Source organism: Protomyctophum parallelum, assembly GCF_964188405.1.
Source record: "Protomyctophum parallelum genome assembly, chromosome: 18".
In the NCBI taxonomy this organism is placed as follows: domain Eukaryota; kingdom Metazoa; phylum Chordata; class Actinopteri; order Myctophiformes; family Myctophidae; genus Protomyctophum; species Protomyctophum parallelum.
This window is the reverse complement of record NC_139716.1, coordinates 25,140,787-25,155,557: the sequence shown is the minus strand read 5'-3', so window position 1 is coordinate 25,155,557 and position 14,771 is coordinate 25,140,787. Positions and strand designations below refer to the sequence as shown.

Below are 14,771 nucleotides of genomic sequence, written 5' to 3'. Positions count from 1 at the left end.
TCTGAGACCTCAATTTATATTGTAAAATCAATGTTAATTTAACTCTGAGAGTGTACAAATGTTAGGGTCCATTTGTACACTCTCAGAGACAGAGTTACAGACCCATAAGGGTCTCCATTTAATTCCAAACTATCATTTAGCTGGGGAACCCCTGCCCTGGAACTCCCTCAAGGACCCCTGGGGGTCCCCGGACCCCCACTTTGAGAACCACTGCTTTAGGCACGTCCAGCAGCAGAGTGAGTGCACACAGATCCCCTGTTGTAAAAGACACCAGAGGACAGAGACGGGATCATTCATCAGTGTTTAGGAGCCGAGGTACAGCTGCTTGTATCCTGCCCAGGCTGCCAAGCTGTCTTCTATCACCACAAGGTACAGCTGCTATGTAGTCTTCTGATCTAGCTAGAAGACTGCACCGCAACAATGCAACTACCACAACGAGGATGCACTGCCACAAGCCTTCCATGAAACAATGGCGATTAGTTCTGGCACACAATCAAATACTGTACACTACAGTACATCTATCCATAGTTCCATATCTCTAATATCATCATACATCCACGTAACGTACGCGTTCGTAGGAACTGAAAACGTCAGTGATATATAGAGCATAACCTTCACAGGCACGAATACATTTTCAAGCAGCTGGTTAAATCAATCCCTCTGCCAGAGCATACCTGTCAATATAGAGGAGTAGTGAAGGGGCCGCCATCCTTTATTGTCTCAAACTAATCCACAAAAAAATCCAAGTCCTCCAGCATAAAGGGAGAAAAACAGAGGATCCAAGGAAGGGAGATCAGATCCAAGGGAGAATAACTCGCTCTCTGTGTGTGTGGGGGGGGGGGGGGGACAAACTCCTGATGAAGTCAAACCTGTCTCAACTCAATCTGAAAAGACTCAACCCCAAACTCCACGCCCCCCACCCCCCATCTACCCCGTAGCGGTAGCACGGAGGCCAGCCTGGAAAAGTATAGGACTTTCGGGAGGCACACAAATACACACACACACACACACACACACACTCTCCCAGTCAAACAGTTCACAGCTCAGAGCAAACTGTGTGTTGTGTGAGAGACTGTCAACCGCAGACAGCTACTTGGCCTGCCCGCCTCCCGGGTGAAGGAAGGGTGGGAGGTTCATCTGAGCGAACGGGAGGGACAGAGTGTGTGTGTGTGTGTGTGTGAGCAAGGGCAGAGGGAGGAGGAGGAGGAGGAGGAGGAGGAGGAGGAGGAGGAGGAGGAGGAGGAGGAGGAGGAGGAGGAAGAGCGGACGGGACGGGGGAGAAACAATGGTGAAGGGAGGGTGGGCTTTAAGGGAGGGCACGGTAACACAGTGTTCTGGGACTGGGAAAACCTTGAATGAAACCTTGAACCTCTTGGGAATTATATAAACACACACACACTTGAATCTCTGAATCGTATAGACGGACACACGTACGCGTCCTAAAAACAACACAGCAAGGATCGGGTTACAGGTTGTGAGCGTAGGGGATTTTCACCCGGGCGCCTGGTCAAACAAGGGACGGACGGACAGAGCAGCACTAACGCACCCCCCACCACCACCTCCACTTCCAGCCCCTGTGAGCTGACGAGAGGGAGGAAGGAAGAGGAAAGAGGAATTGCAACAAGCGAAGAGGAAGTGAAGAAATCGCAGAGAGTTCTCTGTCGGTCACATAATTTCTGTCCTGTAATAACCAATTTCTGGGTAAATATATTTAATTGGTTCTCCAGACAACTGGATATTCAGCTAGATTCTAGATTGCTGTTTAGCAATATTTGGTTGCTCTGATGAGACAAGGGCCCTTCCTTCACACCAGAGACGGATACCAGAGAACTCGCCAGTTTACAGACTCGCCGCAGTTTAGTGCATTTTAGTTTTACTTCACCTTCATTTAAATTGCATTGAATTGAGAGAGAGAGAGAGAGAGAGAGAGAGGATAGTCGTTTAGAGTTTACACTAGATGAAGTAGGAATTCTAAAGTTTAAACACCAAAGTACCGAAACAATGTAATTAATTAGTAAACAATATCCTGAATTGGTAGGCCTACTATCATTGGTATTCACATACTCAACTTTTTATCATTGAATAGCTGCCCATTTAATTGCACAAAATAATTTGATCACTTTGGAAATGAACTATAACATCTGTGGGGTTGACATACTACACTGATGAAGACAGCATGTTAGCATAACGATGAAGTCACTGATGAAGAATTTTCACTGCGGCGAGTTTGTAAACTGGCGAGGTCTCCGGAAACCCCAAAAGACAGATCCTTAAGGCAGGAACTGTTGCTCCAACTTCTCCATGTTTCATCCAAGAGATGGCTCAACGAGATGCTCCCCTTTGCTAATCTGGAACAAATTTGTCATGACGGACAAAATACACAAGCTAAGTTCCAAAAAATGTGGATGCCATTCCTTGCAGTACTTGACAATAGTTGAGTATACAGTATGTTCTGTATATCTGGCCACTGGCAGAACAACCTGGTACCGGGCCGGGGGGTGACCGCACGATCTGGCCCCGCCAAACCTGACTCCCAAAGTCCACCCCCCCCCCCCCCCCCCCTTATATCGACGGAGACGCTTGACGTCACGTAACATCACTTTAAAACAAACATATCCCAGCAACTGCAGATGCTCTCTCAACTTCATTAAGGTGTCAGACAAGATAATACAAATCGTAGTTCACGTCTTTGTATGCTTGCTGCATGTGTGCAAGCACCAGATACAGTCCACTTCTGAACTACAAATAATGTTCTCATATGGCACGTCGGCCAAGTACATCCTTGCAGGCAGTGACAGTGAGTAAAAGTACTGTACTGTAGCCTGCCTGCCTGCCTACCTGTTCATGTTTTGGGCAGCTGCTGCTGATGATTTTACCAGCGCCAGCGTGATACCTTTACAATGAATGAATTACTCACCTAATGCTGGCTTCCGCCGGCCGCCGCAGTAGACTGAGTAGAGGATCCAATTCCACCATGTTTAACGTATATTCCGTATATTATACATTGTTTAATTCAAAGATGTGCAGCATCATGGCTTTCATATAGTAAATATAATCCACCACCACCACCACTTCTAATCAATGTTTACAGTCTGTGAGTCCCTCCCTCGCGACAACTGTCTGTCATGGAAGGAAGCTACAACCGAAACAGACTTCCTCTTCAAAATGAGAGATATACTAAAAAGATTGCACAGCTAGAAGCAAAATAAAAATTAGTTGGCCGGGACGGGTCCGAGGGCTGGCTGTGCAAAAAAATAAGTGCAGTGAGCTTGAAATAGCTCTGGTAAAACTTTGGCATTGCGTCGAGTATAGGCAGCTGACCCCATCTAAAAGGTCATTATGGGTCACCCACCTGAAATTAAAAAAATCTACAAGGAGCGATTCTCAAGGACTGAATTATATGTAAATGCCAATGCGGTCCCACTTGATTGAAACACATATGCAGTGGTGCTCAATCCTTCAAGGATATGTATTTGGCCCGCGGAATATTAGGCAACTACTTGATTACTGGAGAGGATATTTTTTAAATAATACCGTCTGTAAAAAAGGTGATTTAGCAAATATAGAGAGATCAGTTACTTGGATATTGCTCAAGGCAGTGACTCAAACCACATAGTTGTTTAGCAAAGGGAACTGAAGCGTGTTTCCTCATACTTTTCAGCTGTAACCCAGAGACCATTTAACCACATTACTATCCCTATTCAACGTCCACATTCTGGGGATTTTTTTTAACCTCCCGATTAAGTGGCTCTCAAAGTGGGGTCCAGGGGCTCTCTGGGTTCCGGGACCTTTACAGGCCTGTAATTCTGAGAGTGTACACATGGAACCAAAGTGACTCTTAAGTTACGCTTCCATTTCATTCCATCCTCTATATACAAGCCCATGTACAAGCTCAAAACGTGATACTTTGTGAGCTTGTAGGTCTGCTATTTTTGAAAAAAATCGAAGAACGACTGACATTTTTAGAATCTGATCTCAGATCAGAATGGGTTCGTCAGACCAGCGTGTGTCCAGTGGAAACCTCGTATGAATCTGATCTCAGGTCAGAATGGGTTAACACTGTCAAAACTTTAATGACCTTTTTTTATTTTATTCAGACAGCCAGTAATGGGTAGAGCGCTCTAAAAAAATATCTAGGGGCCGCAATCTGCATTCAAAGATTTTTCTAGAAGCTTTGTCATTGGTAAAAAGTAAAAAGTAAAAAAAAACCTCGGTCGCAATGACTAACCAATCAGGAAGTGGACAGTCAAATCGACCAATGACAAAGCTTCTAGGAAAATATTTGAATGCAGATTGCGGCCCGTAGATGTGTCACAGAGACACATTTTTGGGGGAGCGTTCTACCCATTGCTAGCTGTCTGAATACCAATAAATAAAAAAATAAGTCATTACATTTTTGACATATTATTGCTCATAGCAGCTTCAACAGGAATAAACGAACATGCCCAGACTCATGTACGGGGAAGTGTTTTTCCTAATGGAATTCCCTTGTTGCCTCCTCAACTAAGTGTCCTGGGACAGCACTTACCAACAGGCACAGCGCACAGCGCAGGCGTCTGTCTCAATGCCACTTCTGCACTCAATGCTCATGCCTGAGGCGCTGTAATGTTGTTGTACACACACGACAGATGTAGTGTACTTTATAGCATTGGTTCCCAACCTTTTTTATACAGTAAGTACCACTTAAGAAAATATTTGGCTCTCCATGTACCACCATAATAATAAACTAGAAAAAGTGCCCCTTGGGGCACAGGTCTCCACCAGGGCAGGTCAGGTTGTGGCCTCCTGGTGGCGCTATAATAGGCCAATGTGAAAAGGGTGCCATTTGTTCTTATGCCTTTGATGATGTAATAGCCAAAAATGTGTTTTACAAAAGTCAGCCTCCTGGTGGCGCTATAACAGGCCGTTCTGCATGGGGAGAGAGTACTGATGATATTTCTAATGTGATTAATCCATTCTCAAATCTACTAACTACTTCTACTAACGGCTAGGTGTGCCGTCATGCCCATTTCAGCACGGCTGGAGAGCCTATTTCAACCAAAGGCTTGGTCAGAAGTACTACCTGTATATAAATATTATTTCATTCCTTTTGTCTTTTTTCTCCTTTTTTGGGCGACTCTTCTGTGTACCACCAGAGGGGGGGCTCAAGTACCACTAGTGCAGGGGTGGGCAACTTGGAGAGGGCCACTATATTGCCACATTGTATATTACGTTACTGTAGCAAAAATAGCCGATCTACAAGCTCAAAATGTGTCGCGGTAGATCGGCTATTTTTGCTATATTTGAATTGAAATCATGAAAAGAATTTGCCTTTTTTTTTTTTTTTTGAATAACCTTTTTGTTTTATTTAAAATGAATTTAGTTATAGTTATGTTAACTTTATTAACTAAATCCAAACACGTTGGAGATACAAAAGCGGGTCATGTTTGCATGTTTGGAATTGTAACAGCTAAAAAACAATAATACATCAGTATTATTCTGATATTAACCAGAGGGCCGCATTAAGTGAAGGTGGCGGCCGCATGTGGCCCCTGGGCCGCTGCCAGTTGCCCATTTATGCACTAGTGAGTGGTACAAGTAGCGGTTGGGAACCTACGAATTATAGTGCCTGTAGCGTGGTCACTGTGCATGTGGTCACTGTGCATGGACATTGCACACAGTGTGATTTGTGGAGCAAAGTTCAGGTGCATTAGGTTCAGGCTGTTTGCATTGGGATCATGCCTCAAGTACGGTCCCTTCACATTCATAATGTGATGTGGGTGTTTGTGTACCCAACGAAACACGTATAGAGAATGATTTACATCACTTGGCTATTGCAGGGTTTTAAAACACTCGTAAGTAAAGTTCTTTCTTGTTCTTTTAAAACCAGCAACCCTTTGAACCTGGTTTTATTAGTCATTTAGCTTTCCTGCCATTGTTTAAAGGGCCAATTAAGGCATAGCAGAGTTGTAGGCTTATAGCCCGCTGAAGCGTTTCTGCTTCAGAGGAGAGTGTTTTTACGCTGACAAATGCTAGTAGGGGTTGTATCCAACTCCAAGGCCAGCCATTTTCTACCTGCTTTACCAGAGGCAGGAAGTGTGTGTGTATACATTTAAACAGCATGACCTTGAGCAAAGTTTGTAATAGCGCAATAAACGTAAACCTGCAACTGTTACCCAAGAAGCACAGTGAAGTAGAGTCCAAACCTTGCTGCACACAAACAAAGGCTAAGTGCAGTGCATGACTGCCTCTCATGGAGGGAGGGTACTCAGGGGAGGGGGGTTGACTACATACTGCACAGTCAGGCCTGGTAGAAGAAAATGAGAAATGACTCACAAGAAGCATTCATGGACACAGTGAATGATCTGCCACTACATAATGAATAGAAGTCATTGTTTTGTGGAGAAGAAAAAAAAAACACTTTCAAAATGCAATTGTAACAACGACTGACTCTCTGCTAATGGATCATGAGAAAGTAAAGTGTGACTGAAACTAAAGTAACTAAACTAAAGTGAAACTCGCCAAATTGCCAATTCTCCTTCCTCCCCGTTCCATCGGCGCGCCAGGTGCCAACCCTCGAGTGCAGTGGGTGAGTTTTAACCTGCCAGGGATTCGTTTTAACCTCGGGGGCCATGGATGAGTTTTAACCCGCATCGCGGGTTAGTTGTAACCGGCAGCGCATGTCTGGAGCCACGGGTGAGTTTTAACCCGCAGCGCGGTTTAGTTAGTAACCTGCAGCGCAAGTCAGGAGCGACGGTGTTGTCGAAGTAATGCCTGTCAGTCTGTTAGGGATGGATGTCTGACTCTAACCAACGTATGCACACGAGTTACGCCACACTGTGCATTTTTGCAAACTGCTCACCAGCTGCATTGGATTGAAAAATGTCCATGCATTTTGTTGCCATTGCCACTGTATTTATCATGTACAGTACACTGCTGCTTTGCAGTGTGAGTAGTGTCTGACTCACACTGCAGTTGATAGAAAATAATACCAGCACTCATGTTATAGCCAATAGACTGACACCACGCTAGACAGGAACGCCCACAAATGTCACATCCGGTTTTAGCCAGGGGTAAGAATTTTATATGGCTGCCAATGCAACTTGGTCCAATCCTTAATCACATACGGACAAACATCTATGCCGATAATATCTAACTTGCGGAGGTAACGTGCCTTGTCCACGGGCAACAGATCTTTCAACGTATGGCATTGCAAATACGTTTGATAATCGCTACTCTGCGCAATATTGTTTTGGAAATGCCGCAAATTGCATTGCAGCGAACGAGAGCAAATCACAACTTCCCCCGGGGGTGGGCGGAGTCACAGCTTGAAGCTCTGAATACGCGCCGTGGTGTCAGTCTATAGGATTCCTGTTTATTTTTCATTTTCCCGCAGGCAGCAGCAAGCAACATACGGATATTTTTCGGCCCAGAGGCCTTCCTCGGCGTAAATCTCGTGATTTACAACTAGTGCTGGTATTATTTCCCATGGACTGTTATCTACCTGAACCGTGCACCCATCACTTTTATTACTTTGAACTACTAAACTACAGCTCTTGCTTCTCCTCCATTCTTCAAGTCACACTGCAGTTGTCCTGCAGGATCTAAGCTTCTTTATGTCAGCTGACTGCTCTCATTTTATATCTGTCTGTTGACAAATTTTATGTACTGCATGTACAGTAGTCTGCTCGTATTACAGCTGCAATAGAGTTTCCACTCTGCGTACGATGGCAGCCCCAAGTGGCAGCAACGGTTAACACCACTGGTCACAAGTTCTCATTTCTTTACACGATTTCGATTGGAAAAGTTTTTTGGTGCAGCTTAAAAGAAAACAAATCACACTCGTGTGAAATGAGGGGGTGCTCTTATCATCATACATCACGTTCCGTGCTCAGCCAATCAAATAGTTTCCGTGGTACAGACACACAAAGCTGTGCATATAACATATAATAACAATAATTGATGAATACAAAAAAGATCTGACCAGTCTGAAGTGAGTGGTGCTGTACTGTACTCGTGCTGTAGTACTGTACTGTACTGTACTGTACTGTACTGTACAAGCCCTCCTCCCTGGCCTGTGTGTGTGTGTGTGTGTGTGTGTGTGTGTGTGTGTGTGTGTGTGTGTGTGTGTGAGACGCTGCACAGTGCACAACATCCAGTGGTATTAGTGAGGTGTGTTCAGCTTTTCGTGCTTAGACAGCACAGGGAACACACATAGCTACGCAATGGAGTAGCTTTTAACACTCAAAAAATAATAAATACTGTATTCATTTCATTCCAAACTATTACCTGTTGAAGAAACTAGCCAGGGGTCCCAGCCTTTTCCGCCTGCTCTCTTCCTCCAGCTGAGTGAGCCCGGGCGGGGGCCACCGTCCCACGGCCCCCCAGGGGTCACCTCCGGGCGACGGGGGCCACCGCGCGGCGGCGCCCCACAGGTGGTCTCCTCCGGGCGACGACGGTGGCGACGACGACAGCGTCACGTCCGAGAAGTGTGCGTGGGCGCCGCTGTGGTCCGTCTCCAGGGTGACGATGGCGCTGGAGTCGGAGGTCACGGTGAAGTCCAGGATGTCCTCGTTGGAGACGGACAGCGTGGCCGACAGCTCCGTGCTCAGGCTGGACACGCTGCCCACCGAGACGTTGTCGCCACGGTTGTTCAGCGCTACGCCGCCCGCTGTAAGAGCCACGATATGATAATGAGGTTATGATGAATCAGTGGTTTTCAACCTTTCTCATGTCAAGGTCCATTATTTATTCTGCATCTGAGACCACGCCACCACGGACCACCATTTGATGACATTTAGCCTCGCACACCCAAAACTAAAGAATATGTTCACATTTCCGTGCTGTATTGACGTTGGTACCATTAGGAGAGATAACAGGCAAACATTGATCAAAATAACAATTATTTTACATTCTCTAATTGTGTAGACTTTGAGTAAATTAACTTAAGTAATGCCAGATGTTTAACAATAATTTAACTTTTGTGTGTAAAATTAAACCAAATGGACCCATAAGGGTCCATTTGTGATATTGTGTTCGGTGCTCTGTTTATCCATGTCTAGATTTCTGTTCTGTTCTGTTTGTGTTTGTCAGTAGCTGCGAAGTTACAATAAGTAGAGAGATGCAAATACTTGATGCAAATACTTGATGCAAATACTTTACTCAAGTAAAGCGTCAAAACCGAAAACCTACGTGCGTCAGATTATTTGTGCTCAGTTTTTAAGGTCGATATATTTTTGTGAACAGAAAATATACTCGTCTATATACCTGCCATCCCTGCCGCGGCCGCCGCATTTGACCTAGGGGCGGGGTTGAAGAGGCGAGCCGAGTCGTAGCCGCTTCGAGGGAAGGTGGAGGACTTGTGCAGGGCGCCACCCGCGTCCTGCGTCGGCTGGTCCAGGGGCAAGGTGGCTGGGCTGTCGCTGTGGTGGTGGTGGGGGTCAGCGGACGCCCGGCCCAGGCCTCCGGCGCCCGCCAGGCGCGGGTGGTGGGAGACGGGCTCCGGGTTGTTGATCTCCAGGGTGGGGATGCCGGAATCCTGCGACGCCAGGCTGTGGCTGTCCTCCTCCTGGTCGGCGTCATCCACGTCACCACCATCGCCACCACCACCGCCGCTCTTCTGGGGGCTGCTGTAGTAGATGGGCGTGGTGGTGGTGGTGGGGGCTGAGGAGGGCTTGTAGCTGGGACGGGAGTGTTGGATGCAGGGGGGGGACGCTCTGGGGGGCTCGGTGGGACAGCGGTGCTGCTGGTTGATGTGGTTGTGTGTGTGGTCGGGGCCGGGATGATGTGTAGTAGTGGACGTCTGCTCTTTCACCGCCGAGCCGTTCTCCATGATGGCCCCTCCGGACGCGCCTGAAAGACCACAAACACCCAGAGCGTTATTATAGAACGGAAACAACATTAAGATGCCCTTTCCAGGATGTCCGCTGATATTAAGTCAATTAAGTTCAACCAGTTTATTTTCTCATTCTAAAGACTCTCTATTATGACTCAAGATAGCTCGTTCCAATCAAGCGGAGCACCGACAGAGAAAGCTGCGTTGCCTTATAGCTCTGAGTTAGCAAATGGAACATTGAGGGGTCAGGAAGTCACTCGAACGGGTCTGATAGGGACTTGGATTCTGATTACGGTTGAACTACAGGGTAGTTTGGATGGAATGTGAAACGTGTGTGTGTGTGTGTGTGTGTGTGTGTGTGTGTGTGTGTGTGTGTGTGTGTCTGTTGACTGACTGGACCCACGAGTTTCAACATCCAAATTAGGCTTATTCTACGACAGTTTAAGCCTGTCTGGACCGGAAAACCAGCTTACCGGCTCACTCCTCGCACACCAGGACAGTAAAAGGGCCAAAACAATACAGCCGGAAAGCCATGAGGGAGGCTGAAAGCTGATCCAGCAGTAACCAGGCTGTAACTGGAACCCCAGGCTGAAATGTGAACATGTCCCTAGTGGGGACTACATCAGGGCCGATGCTTTGAACAGCAGCTGGGAAGCTAGAGGAGGGCCACTGCTAGCTGATAAGATATGGCCGAGAGCCTCACAGAGAGAATAGTCCTTTCCTTCCGTTTTCCAATTCAATACGAGTCAAGTCCAACTGACAGGATCATGCACTGCACAAAAGAATAGGAGGATGGCCTGTCCACGCACGCACGCGCACAGACACACACACACACACACACACAGACACACACGGTGGACTTGTGTTTAAACAGGGCTTACTGTCTATATGCTTGCAGCAGTCCAGCAGCCGGGACTGTGCATCTTATCTTGATGAGCTACGGGGGAGTTTCCAGCAGGGGGACAAAGGGATATCCACGTTCAGGAGAGCGCACGCACACACGCACACTCACACAATCACACACTCACACACTCACTCACACAGACACACACACACACACACAGTGACACACACACAGCTGCTTCCAGACTGCACCACCTGCTGCTTACAGCTGGATATGAAACGCAGTGAGTGAAACTCTAGAGTGAAAAGAAACTCCAAACATTGCGGCGGGGCGTGTGGTTCAGTAGCAAGAGGAACACAGCTGTGGATTATCTAAAGTGCAATCAACGTTATAATAAATAAGTATAAAGTGGTAACGTAATGTGACGGCATTAACCAACTGTTAGCAATAAGCAAAATGTTGCAACCAAGTTGGCCATGGGCTGTTATTCTAAAAAGAATAATGATAATAATAGGGAATACTGTGATATTTTTTTACCATTATACGGTAGAAATGTTAAGTAAAATAAATTAAAATAAACTAAAAGCAATGTTTATATTGTGCGCTCTATAACCACTTAAAGTTTAAGTGGTTAAAGAGATTTCCCTACAAGATAAAGCAAAAAAAAGCAATGTCTACATTGTGGCTGTGGGGTTTAAGTCTTAAACCCTACATGTTTCATTGTAGGCCTATATCGAATAGTGAACACACCTAGTAGATGTGTTATTTTCTCTAAATGTTCACCTATCATGACACGCTGCACAGAACAGGGACACTAGGGTTCATGTGATTAAGTGAATTAAGCCGCCAGCCGTGGCCTCGGCTTTAAACCCTGAGCAGCAGCAGCATGATGTCATGTGACCCCAGTAGACTTTGCCTCGACACAGACAGAGTTCTGTTCTCTGCCTGCGCTACACACTATACCTACCGTGACACGAGACACCACAAACAGACAGAGACACAGACAGAGACACAGACAGAATTCTGTTCCCTGCCTGCACTACACACTACCTACCGTGGCACGAGACACCACAAACAGACAGAGACACAGACAGAGACACAGACAGAGACACAGCCAGAGATACAGACAGAGACACAGACACAGCCAGAGACACAGACAGAGACACAGACAGAGATACAGACAGAGACACAGCCAGAGACACAGACACAGACAGAGACACAGCTAGAGACACAGACACAGACACAGACAGAGATACAGCTTGTTCCCTGCCTGCGCTACAGACAGACTCCCGTGGAACGAGACACCACACACAGAGACACAGAGAGACACAGAGACACAGACACACACAGAGACAGAGACACAGACACACACAGAGACACAGACAGAGACACAGACACACACAGAGACACAGACACACACAGAGACAGACAGAGACACAGACAGAGCCGCGGCTTGTTCTCTGCCTGCGCTACAGACACTACCGTGGCATGAGACCTGTCGCCGTAGGGTGGTAACCTTGTATGTCCAATGCCGTTCCATTATTATTATTGTAATCAAACAAATCACATCCGTGTGAAGTTCAGCGGCGCTCGTCTTATCATACATCATCTCATTCCGGCCAATTAGAATTTAAGTCCTCACCTTCTGTCTTCAATGTTTGTGTTTTTATGCGATGTTTGTGTTTATACTGAAAACTGGCCATTCATTGTCAATGGAATTCAATGTTTGTGTTTGCACACAAACACCCAAAACTGCCCATTCATTGTCAATGGAATTCAATGTTTGTGTTTGTACACAAACACCCAAAACTGCCCATTCATTGTCAATGGCATTCAATGTTTGTGTTAGGACAATGTTTGTGTTTACACAAACCCTCAAAGCTGGACATAGGAACGGCTAGCGGCCCTCAAAGAAAATTGCCAATCCACATCACGGCGCATTGTGAGCTTGTAGATCTGCCCTGTTCGCTACTTTTGTGTGACACTTTTGTATGATAAAGTAATTTACAGAAAAACATAAAAAGTTGAGATATAGATATATTTCTGCCCAACACGTGGACAGCTAGGAAAAGGTCAGACTCGGTGTCTGTGATCGATTCATCTTCATCGTTGCCAATTACTAATTGTAATTTGTTGCTGTCGGGCAGAAACCTCTTATCTCCAATGTATTCTACCTTTTTGTCCTACTTGATCATACATAAAAAACAATACAGCGTCACAGCGTAATACAGCGTCACATAAAAGCAGTGATGTAAATAGGTTTTCAATGTAATGAGTCCCGGGATGCAGGGATGGTCTTTTAGAGTCCAACTTCAACGACGTTAGGAGTCATATTTAGCATTTTTACAAATTTCAGCATTTAACTCCCATTTTATTATATAATTTGGTTATATTCATGTAGAAAACAGAAGAAATGATTATTATAACTAAAGCTAGCAAAATCAACTAGAATAAAAAAACAGTACAGTAGTATAGTAGTGCATCCCGTGGATGCAGAGGTTGTTGTTTTATTGCGTCCCTTAACTATGCAAAATGCACCCTATTTTAATCTCTGTAAAAGCATCAAAAGTAGCAGAACTGCGAGCCGCAAGCATCCCATGGCCTGGATGTGTCAATCGTGAAAATGACACATGGTTAAAAGTACTTTTGTGTGATACAATGGACGGCTGTCCAGGACTGCCGTCATCCATGCCGCTTGTGTGACGTCGTTCAGATTCAGTAGACTACAGTGTTGTTTTTGGCAGGAAATTTTGATTTTAGTTTTAGTCATATAGGGCTGTATTTTGCCAGGTCTTATTACCTAACTTGAGTAAACTAAAGACCTGGGTGATCAATGCCATTTGGCTATTCTGAGTGTCCAAAGAGCATTGATCACGCCTCCAGGTCTTTAGTTTACTCAAGTTAGGTAATAAGACCTGGTACTTAAGACACGCAAAATACAGCCCATAGTCTCTTCAATAGTTTTAGTTTCAGTCACATTTTAGTCACCTGGAATGTAGGGATGTGTAAATGTGTCCAAAATGAAAATCGATTTGTATAATTCAATATTAACGATTAATCGAGGGGGGGGGGGGCTTTTTTTCCCTTTTTTTCTTCTTTTTTTTATGAACCCTACAAATAAAAAAAATCTTCCCCCCAAGGGGTACCTAAGTCAAAAAGGTTTGGGAACCCCTGATGTAGTTGATTAACAATAATTAACAATTAAGTTAATAAGGGTTCATTTGGTTACTAACTCCATCTTTTAAATGAGGACCACTGGTGGTCCCTGGACCACTGTTGATCCAATTGATCACCATAGCAACCCCAGCCTAGGCCTGATTAGGTAAATTCCCAACACCTGCTAAATCCTCCAAACCTGTATCTTGATTGGAATCAATTTCCACTCAGTCATGCAGCTACACAGACACATCCCAGGCACACTTTGGTAGGCCTATAACCCTGTCCTGTTTGGATGACAATATTGCCTTTCCAACAGATTTTAATTTTTTTTTTTAACAGGAAAAAAAAAAAAAACGATTATCGATTATTAATTTTCATAATCGATTTCGTTCCTATCAACGATAATCGATTAATCGATTAATCGGACCCATCCCTACTGGAATGTTTGAGTGTTAGTCTAGTTTTAGTCGACTAAATATCATAAGATTTTAGTCGACTAAATCTAAAGTTGATTTAGTCGACTAAAATGTACTTTGGCGTCGTAATGATTTTCAGCATGCAACCAAGTGTAAAATGACTTATACTGGATATTTTGTCCACTAGTGACTATAGTCCCTTCCTAACATTTTAGTCTAGTTTTTATTTTAACGAAATTGTCAGTTTATTTAGTCATAGTTTTAGTCATCATGGCTTAGTTTTTATTTCGTTATTTATGTAGTTTTTGTCAGTGAAAAAAGGTAGTCGACGAACATTTTCCGTCATATTAGTCGACGAAAACAACACTGGTAGACTACTCTTGTAATGCTGACTTTATAGACCTTTGTGTCAGTGGAATTGCGTTGCTAGTCGTCTCGCGTAGCCAGACAACTATTCCACAATCTACGAATGCTATAGAGCGTCACAGTCCCTCCCCCTTTCAGAACGACGAGTGGCCCAGGAAATGAATCGCAATGC

The 14,771-nt window shown here is 45.0% G+C and overlaps 1 protein-coding gene across 1 annotated transcript in view; it reads right to left on the bottom strand.

The window, feature by feature from the left end:
- Window positions 1-14,771, bottom strand: part of tbc1d14 (TBC1 domain family, member 14) — a 59,584-nt gene that overhangs the window by 43,225 nt on the left and 1,588 nt on the right. Inside the window, exons 3-4 of the mRNA XM_083788565.1 lie at window positions 9,247-9,831; window positions 8,269-8,650 (exon numbers count right to left, since the gene is read on the bottom strand). Coding sequence (XP_083644691.1) covers window positions 8,269-8,650; window positions 9,247-9,831 — 967 coding nt within the window. The remainder of the gene's footprint in view (window positions 1-8,268; window positions 8,651-9,246; window positions 9,832-14,771) is intronic.